This window comes from Leptosomus discolor, chromosome 1 (genome assembly GCF_034619465.1).
Source record: "Leptosomus discolor isolate bLepDis1 chromosome 1, bLepDis1.hap2, whole genome shotgun sequence".
NCBI lineage: Eukaryota > Metazoa > Chordata > Aves > Leptosomiformes > Leptosomidae > Leptosomus > Leptosomus discolor.
The window spans coordinates 149,540,254-149,549,246 of record NC_141391.1 but is presented as its reverse complement, the minus strand read 5'-3'; the positions used below and the strand labels follow the sequence as shown (position 1 = coordinate 149,549,246).

Genomic DNA, 8,993 nt, shown 5'->3' with positions numbered 1-8,993 from the left:
TCTCCCCCCAGTCTGTTACTCTGGGTTTTTAATAGCCAGATGTCAGCACAGGCTACCAACCACCTCCATCCAGTGACACCACTGTACAGCTTTCCAGCAGCTTCAGGTGGTGGTCTCCTGTTGCTTGAGGCACAGTCCATACTAACTTGTCATACTGAACTGTTCTTGTCAGCATTGCTCTGTCAACCTAAGCTTATTATACCAAGTTATTCAACTTTTGACCAAGAGAAGATCTTGATGCTCCTGTGTCACTTAAAACTGAATATGGATGGTGGTTTCCAATGACATCGTTGATGCAAGTGGCTTGGTTCATCAATTCACATTAGAATAGAACTTCAACACCAGCAGTAATCTAAACATTTTTTACTTTGGATAAGAAAAAAATTGAACACTAATCTCTGTCCAATTTCAGCCTGTAAAAATAATGCAACTGAAGTAAGGCCCAGTATCCATCTGTAGGTCTAGACATTTCTCTCATTTATTCTTCTTTCCCAGAAAGCTTTGGGTTGTGCTCTAGAAGTAAAGGTAATTGTTGTCTTGTCTTCAGGCAGTGATTATGTAGTTCATTCTTTCAGGATCGATCTTTATGTGCTCAAATATGCTTACCCTGCAGCTTCAAGTGATGTCGATACAAGACAGAAGATGAAAAAAAATCAGTTGTTTTTTCATTCTTCGTGTTTTCTGCTTTGCCATTTCAGCCATGCAGAGACACTCATATAATGAGCAGAGAATTATTATAGCCCATATTTTGTTCTTCAGAACAATTTTACTATTTCCTTCCACCAAAGAAGAAAAACCCAAACAAAGTCACTGAAGACACATACTATGCCTTTGCTGGCAGGAGGAGATACAGTGTACAAGCTACACAGTGGACAGCTCTAGGCAATGGTAGAGGCCTGCTGGAGGGCAGGATAAAACAATCTTCAGTATTCAGCATTGAAAGGGTACTCCTTGTGATTTTTGCACCTGGAAGAAATTAAAGAGGAAAGATGACTCACAGCTGAAAGAAATGCTATATAGAACTACACTGGGTGTACAGAGGAGCCTTCAAGGGAGGCTCCAAATTGTGTAATTGCAGAATGAATTTAAGAGAAGTATTAGTATAGAAATGGCATACATGACCAACAAGTTTGAGCCTTTTACTCAGGCACTGAACAGTGGTGGGACAAAGTTACATTCTAGTTAAAAGTTAAAAGGTTCACACTGCTTGCAAAGAAAACAGCAGTTTCTATGGCCTTTCAGATAAGACTTCTTATCTTGCTGTAGGCTTCCAAGGTGCAGATCTGCAAGCAGTTGTTCTTCATACTGTACTTCAGATGGTCATTCCCTCCCCCAACCACCTATGTAAGAGCTGACATCAGTTTATTATAAACTTATGCTCATTTCTCCAATACGGACATAGTCAAAGTTATCAACTAGAACCATCCTTTTGGAATTGCAGACACAAAGCTTCCTGGAGAAAGGATTCACAATTAATACATAGTATGACTTATACTCATCCTTTAGTCAATAAAGTGAAAATGTAACTCCACTAGGATGTTAAATAACATCCCCCAAATTATTTCAGATTTCAAAATACACCCAATGTAAACAGCTATACCACTACCTGCAAGATCAGAATAAAGACTTTGAAAAAAATGTTAGTTTGAAGGAAACAAGCAGTCACTTACGTGACCATTTCACAGATCCTCCAGTTTCTGTTTAAGCTGAGCAGGGTTGCCATCTCCTCTTTAGTCAATTCAAAGTCAAACACCTAAAAAGAGAAACAGCTGGAAATCACCTCTTTGAACAAGTCAAATCAGAAGCAAGATTCACAAGATTAAAGAACAAGTTCACATCAGAAAGGGTGCTGGTTAGAAATGATGGCTTCATGAGACAGGGAAAGGAAAAGAAGTATCTTTGGATTTTTGAGACTCTACTGACAGAGGGAAGAAACAACAAAAAGATTGCCAATTGCAGTTACACACGCCTGCTGTTCCAAGATGTTTGGTGAGCACCTTAGCATTGCAGAACATCTCTATTTGTGGAAGATTCATTTCTCTCCAATTCCAAAGAAACATCTGGAAGACTTTCATGTTTCAATAAATCCAGCTATGTTACTTCTGAAATCTTGAATGTCTAACACCAGGAAAAAACCATGACTTAACAGTCAGAGGAGCAATGTAGTTTATTGACACCAGGACTCTGTTAACATTGTTTATATTTTGAGGAGTGTGACTGCACTTGGGCTCCAAGCAAACCCTGCTCCCCACCTCATCCACAAGTTACAGAACAGGAGAAACTATGTGACTAATAAGGTTATCAGAATACTGTTTCCAAGAGTTCTGTCTTTTCTCCAGCTGTAGTTTTCTTTGTAGTCCTAGCTTCCAGAGAGAAAAAGCCCAGTCCTCTTGCCTGAGGACGGCCTGGGAAGGTGAGAAAGGATCACTGCTTGCTGTGCAGGGGCAAGGCACGCCACCCCTGAAGGGCAGCACCCAGCTCACTCATAATCACTCACCTTGAAGTTCTCCACAATGCGCTGTGGTGTGACAGACTTGGGAATCGCAATGACGTTTCTCTGGACCTGGAAGCGAAGGAGAACCTGGAGGAACACACAACTGAGTCAGAGAGGGGACAGCTCCTGCTCTGGAGGAAGCAGAGCCTGTTCCAACAGCTGTTTTCCCTAAGCTATACCCGCTTCTGCAGAGCTGCATTTCAAATCCTTCCTGTCCCTGTGGCCCAGGTAGCACTTCATGGAGAGCAGAGAGGGAAGTGGTAGAGGCCCACATGGAAGGCCTCCTTTCCCATCCAGTTTTGGGGCTGTCAGTTCCTTTTCTTCTCACGTGGGCTTTTAACAGCCTATGCAAGGCTTTCCTTCTCTGCAAGAGGACTTGAGAGGGGAAGTGACATCTGAAGGTGGGTTAAGAATCTTTTTCCATGTGATGGCCAAAGAGACAGTAATAGCATATTATTGTAGGCCACAGAATAGACAACCTGCATTGCTGGTTAACACCACAAAAGAGCACCACAGTTCACAGGGAACACTGACAGAGGCTGTATCCTCTCTTCAGTCATAGTCTCCTTAATGCCTGTGTTACAGGAAGGAGTACCCACTGTACTGCACCCACCCACCTGTGCTGGCGTTTTGTTGTGCTTGGCTGCAATCTCTTTGATCTTGGGGTCATCCAGAAGGGAAGGCTGCTCTGGCTTAGCCCTATACAGAGAAAAAAGGAAGAAATGGCAAAGAATCACTCCAGAAAGATTCTACTTAGCATGAGCAATTAAAAAAATATATACACACCTACAATATTACTCATTTAATTAGTCTGAATGTTTCAAACTTAAACCACTAACCCACTTGGAAATTACCTGTCAGGGCGTCCAAGGGGACAGTATGCTGTCACAGTGATCCCTTTGGATTGGCAATAGCTGATAAGCTTCTCCTGGGAAAGGTATGGATGACACTCGATCTGCCAACACAGGAGCAGAGACTGACAGCTGTAGAGCTACTGTAGTGTTCACATACTCCAGAGACTTTTTTCTGAATCCTATATTTCTAATTACAAGCTTCCTTCATCCTACCCTGCATGTGGCCTGTGTGACAAGACAAGGCTACAATTCTATAGGGCACCAACTTCTATATTGAGTTCTTTTGTGCTTTTTGGATTTTGTTCTGAGAGGCTTTATAAAAGTCATTGATTACAGTCAGAATGATAGCTTGTGTCTGGATTCTTTAGCCCCCTAGAGAGAATGCTTCATAAGAAAACACTCCAGAACTTGTAAAAAGTGGTTCAACAAGGTAAGACAAAAAGGAAATATTCTGGTCCTTTTTGTAGCAAGAAATACCCACGGAGCAGGATTTAAGAGTACATGCTGTGTCTACTTTGTTCTCCCTTTTTCCATCACCTCATTCAACTGTGATCAGATCTAAATCGTGAAAACTATTCACCTGCCGTCACTTAGCAGCTTACCTGATTATTTGCAGGCTTGTACTTCAGTCCCGGCTTGTTCAAGATTCTTTCAGTCTGCTCATGGTTGAAGTTGGAGATTCCAATGGCTTTTACCAGACCAGCATCCACCAGCTCTTCCATGGCCTAACACAAAGTGGAGCAAAGTCAGCATCCTGTATGCAAGACGGGGCCTGAACACATTCTTCCTGATGCAGCTTGTTTCTCTTCATGGGAAGCACAAAATAACTGTTCAGGCTTGCCAGGTTTTTTGATTCTCAAGGGGAGAAGTGGGTACTGGTATTATCTGTGCCATGTATTCTGTCGCACCAAAGCCCAAAATCATTGTTGAAACTGAAATTCACAGAGTTACACAAGGAAAAGATGACTAACAGTACTATTGTCACAGCACTGGGGTGCTATACCCTAGGAGAATGGCAGGATCGCAACGTAAGTGTCTTTCTGCAAAATCTGAGCAGTTCAAGAACTGCAGTGAAGAAAACCGGAGTAGTTATGGTCAGGTAAATAACTGTTTCTAACCTCAGTCTGGCCTGCAGCTCCACTGAAAGTGACTGTTCAGCTCAGTGACTTGAGATACTAATCCACAGTGAATAGGAATAACTCAACTAAGCATGCACATTTTTAAAAGCTACCACATACTTCTGTGAATCCTTTCCAACTAATTTTGCATACATGCATGAGCCATTCTGTGACTGCTGAAGCTAACGCTGCTGCTGAGGACAGAAGACATTCTTCCACTGTGGCTGAATTTACCTCCCATGTCTGTAGAATATCCGTGTTGCTGGGTATAGACATGCCTTTGTCATCTGTGGGAAACAGCTCCTCTCCTGCCTGTTGGAGACAAAGAAAATGCTTGAAAATCTGTTGAGAATTTTGCTTAATACCATGAGAGCTCACAACCACAACAGCTTAAACTTCTAGTGCAGGCAAGAACACCGATTCTTGTCTACGTTCTGTCATTCACTCCTAAGGAGTGGGAGGAATTTAAGGCATTTTTGCCAGGGACCATTCCCATAATGACAGGGTTTTTGTGCTGGACCCCTCAAAGTAACAACTCACTCAGAGGGAATTAAACCACTCAGAGCTATAGCCTCCAGTCTCATACATGTTCACTTTATGTATTGTTCTTTTGTGCCCACTTCGGACAAACTGTTTTGTTTTTCCAGAAGGCCATCAGGGGACCTAGTTAGGTACTGGGAACACGTGGCTTTGGTCTACACAACATCAGATCTGCTGACAAGACGTGTTATGTGCAGCGACAGTTCTTCCATGACAAAGCTCAGCATAAAGCCACTAATACTAAGAAAATTAAAAGCGCCTTTGTTTACAGAGCCTTTGTTACAAAACTACACCAAGAATGAACTGCATTTAACTGTTGTTTGCTACTGTCACCATGAGACAGTCATTTTCATGGCTTTGTTAACATAAAGCTAAAATAGATATGAAATAAAGATGAGCATCTCAAAAGCAACAGGTAGGATGGAGACCAATCAGACTCAAGGAGGACAGAAAGGCTAAGACTAGAAACAGTCAAACTGAGACACCAACTCCTTCACTAATCTGTGAAAGAGTTTAGGCCCCCAAGAAATTTCATTTTTTGCATTCCTGTCTCAGTGGAACACCACTAAGGTTCCTACAGGCAAGGTCAGCTCAATCCGCACTGTATTAAGGACTTGGTGACTAAAAAGAAAGAAATGGAAAACAAATATGTTCTCTCACTCTGTGTTTCTGTAACACAGAGGAAAATTTCTGACAGGCAGCAAAGTGCAGCGCTCCTTCCCACAAGGGGTAATTTTGAGATAAGCATACACTGATTTGTAAGAGAAAGGGAAAGCAGCCTATCTTATCCTTGCAGGTGGGAGACCTGCCCCTAGTTTTCAGATTATCATTCCCAGGATCAAAGCAGTACACAAGCAACAGTCTCAAGGGCAGAGATGAAGAGCCTGGCTCACATGGCCAGACTAAAGCTGAGCACCAGAGCAGCGTTGGTAAAGACAACAGACATATGATTGTCTTTCTCAGCCAGAGTAATTGTTGGGCTGCAAACCATATAGCTCCTCAAAAGCCATAGTCACAAGAAACAAAGCCAAGGTCATTGCCGCTACTGTACCTTAAAACCAAAAGGCCAGTGCACAAGGTAGAGATCCAGGTAATCCAGTTTCAGGTCAGCAAGGGTCTTCTGGCAGGCTCCCTTCACCAGAGACTTCTCATGAAACGTACACCATAGCTAGAGGAAAAGAAACAAGGCACACTGTGACCTGGCTTAAAGCTCTCTGGTGCTCTCCTGCACATGACAGAAATGCCCCCTTGTCTTTGGGAGGTGATGTGGAATGAGGCCATCCTAGCACTCTTCAGATGCTGATAGCTCTGTGAGAGGACTGGCCTATGACACTGAAGGCAGTATGTGCAGCAGCAGCACAGGTATTTCAGCAGAATCATAACAACATCCTCTGGTTCCATTAAGACATAATTTGTGCTACCTCCTTTTGCACAGAGTCTGCCTTTGCAATAGGTGGCTTTTAAACAGAGACATGTATCTGTCATTCCTGACCATGCATAAAACTCCTGCATGAATGTAGCAGGCAAAGCCAAGAAAATACATGACAAGCCACAAAGAAGTGGTTGGCACCAACCTTCACCAAGGCAAGAAGCAACTTCGGAATCCAGCTAAACAGCCTGTTTTTCTTAGCAAGCAAGAGAAAGAGAATGCACCAACCACACCTGCCTCGGTACATGTGCTGAGCAGATCACGCTGTCCCAAGGTGCCCAGAACCTCATCTTCCTCACACGGCAGAGACACCCCTTTGGCAGGACTGCGAGACCCGGCTGCTGGAACAAGCACCAGCCACTGCCAGGCTTTTCTCCTCTGCTGTGCTTTAGCAGTGAGTGAGGTGCCATTAGCAAACTGGTTCTGCCTCTGTATCAGTCCGTGACACCAAGTGATCCCAGACCTCTGCATCATGGGTTTCTACCTTGTGTGGTGCTACCCAGCCCACTCTACGTTTTTTTGCACCAACTGGTCTGCAGGTATGAGATGCAGGGCCAGGCTCCTCCTTATCCATCCCCTAGCACTTCTGGGTCTTCTCAGCACAGTGCCAGACTACAGTAGTGGTGCTTAAGCTTTCTGTAGATTTTTGGGGGGCATAAATCATAGTCTTTACTTCCTTTGGTGTTACTGACTTGATTGGGGAAGAAAGCTGCCACCTAATGGTTAAAATAAGGGTGATTCTTCTCCCTGCTCAAATGAGCTCACTCTTCCTATCCAATGGCTACAACAATAATTACTATCAGTGGACAGGAAAGATTTGAACTGTATCATGCTGATGAAGCAAAACAAGAAAAGTAGCATCAGGCATGATCTCATTTACATTACAAGCTTCTGCAATGCTACAACATAAAACTACTTTACTTTCCTACTGTAAAAATATCAGAGGTAAAGCCAGTCTGTCCATGATCCAAGACCATCTGATCTTTACCTTACTGACAATGAAGAGGTCATCTCGTTTCACAACGCCTTCCTTGATTTTCTGCTGGATCCCCTCCCCAACTTCCTTCTCATTCTGGTACACGTAGGCACAGTCAAAGTGGCGGTACCCCGCATCAATGGCGGCCATCACTGCACCTTCCACCTTACCTGGGGGGGACTGAATGGAAAAAAAAAAAAAGTGTATAATATGCCTTGACTTGGGATTCTCACATGCTGCTCCTTAGGTAGTTAGAGGGTAGATAAACACACACATGAGCTTTAAGGGGTGCTTTTCCATAAAGCTTGGGTCCATACACATCTCAAGCACAGATGCCCGAGGTTAAAGCCAGCCTCCAGCCGTTCCTCTGTCACCCCACTGCCAGGCATGGCTCTAGAAAGCCTTTGCAATGCTAAGGCCTCAACACTGGGACTTGTTCTCCAGGGCCGAGCCAAGGCCTCCTCGCTTCCCCACACCACCTCTCAGAGTAGAAGCCCCCGGCAGCTCCGTGAAAGGTTTAACCCAGTAGAGAGGCCTCAGCCCCAGCGACCTGGGCAGAGCCCCGCAGCGGCGCAGGAGCTCGGGCTGCGGGGCGGGGCCAGCGGGCAGGGAGGAACCCTCCGTGCCAAAACCCGCGGCGGCACCGCCGTACCGAGCGGGGAAACCCGGCGGCGACCCGGCCGGGATGTCGGTGGCGTCAGGGGCGAGAGGCCGCAGCATAATGGCGGCGGCGGCAGCCCCGGGCCCCGCTGCAGGAGGGCTCGCTGCGGCCGCGGTTACCTTCCATGTGCCCAGCCCCAGGAGGGGCACCTTGGCCGCGGTACCCAGCCTCACGCACGTCGCCATGACACCGTGCGGCAACCCGCCGCCCGCCGAGCGTTTTAATAGCGGCCTGGCCCGCCCAGGGACTGCTGGTACGGCCCTTCCCGGGGGTGGTGCCCCCCGCCCACCCCGGCTGTTGGTAGCGCTCGGCCTTCCCCTCCTTAACAACCAATCACCGAACAAGTCCTGCCCCGATGGCGGCGCCGCCCAATCAGCAGCAAAGCGGGGCAGCCAATGGGGGGCCCGGACGGTTGTTACGGTAAGGTACGAGGGGGAACTACCTCAGTGTCGGGGGGGTGTATGGGGGTGTTCCGCAGCGCCCCTAGGCCCGCCCCCCCCCAGCGCCCAGTCTCTCCTTCCCGCCTCGGCTCGGTGCGGTGTGTCTCCCAGACAGGCGTTTCCCACCGGAGCCGACGCCCCGGTCAGGCGGTCCCGGCTGCTGAGGGCCGGCGTCGGGCAGCGGCTGTGCGGGGCTGGCGCCCACAGCCGAAGGAGCCGCCCTCTGGGGGCCTACGGCACAACCGGCCCGTAACGGCCGTGCCCGGGGCTCAGCGGGCCTCACACCGACCCCTGCCGGGCAGGCCAGCTTTGCCTCGGGCGGGGCTCTGCCGAGGCTCGCCTCGTGTGGGCTGCTGTGAGAGAGCTGAAGTCGGTTAAAAACCGCGGCGGTGATGGCGGCCCCCCGGCGTGCTTCTCCTCCTGGTGAAGTTCCTTGTCACAAGATAAGGGCTGAGGGCAGCTGTGCCCCGAGCCGGCTTGT

General features: G+C 47.1%; 1 protein-coding gene across 1 annotated transcript; it reads right to left on the bottom strand.

Annotated features, from left to right (window-relative positions):
• Positions 1-717: 717 nt before the first annotated feature.
• LOC104348362 (aldo-keto reductase family 1 member B1) lies at positions 718-8,273 on the bottom strand. The gene is made up of 10 exons (XM_086467093.1): positions 8,192-8,273; positions 7,424-7,591; positions 6,058-6,174; positions 4,701-4,778; positions 3,951-4,073; positions 3,349-3,449; positions 3,112-3,193; positions 2,498-2,581; positions 1,671-1,753; positions 718-966 (listed from the first exon to the last, which is right to left on the bottom strand). The coding sequence occupies exons 1-10, from the start codon at positions 8,255-8,257 to the stop codon at positions 924-926; spliced, it is 945 nt and encodes a 314-aa protein (XP_086323219.1). The 5' UTR covers positions 8,258-8,273; the 3' UTR covers positions 718-923.
• Positions 8,274-8,993: the final 720 nt, after the last annotated feature.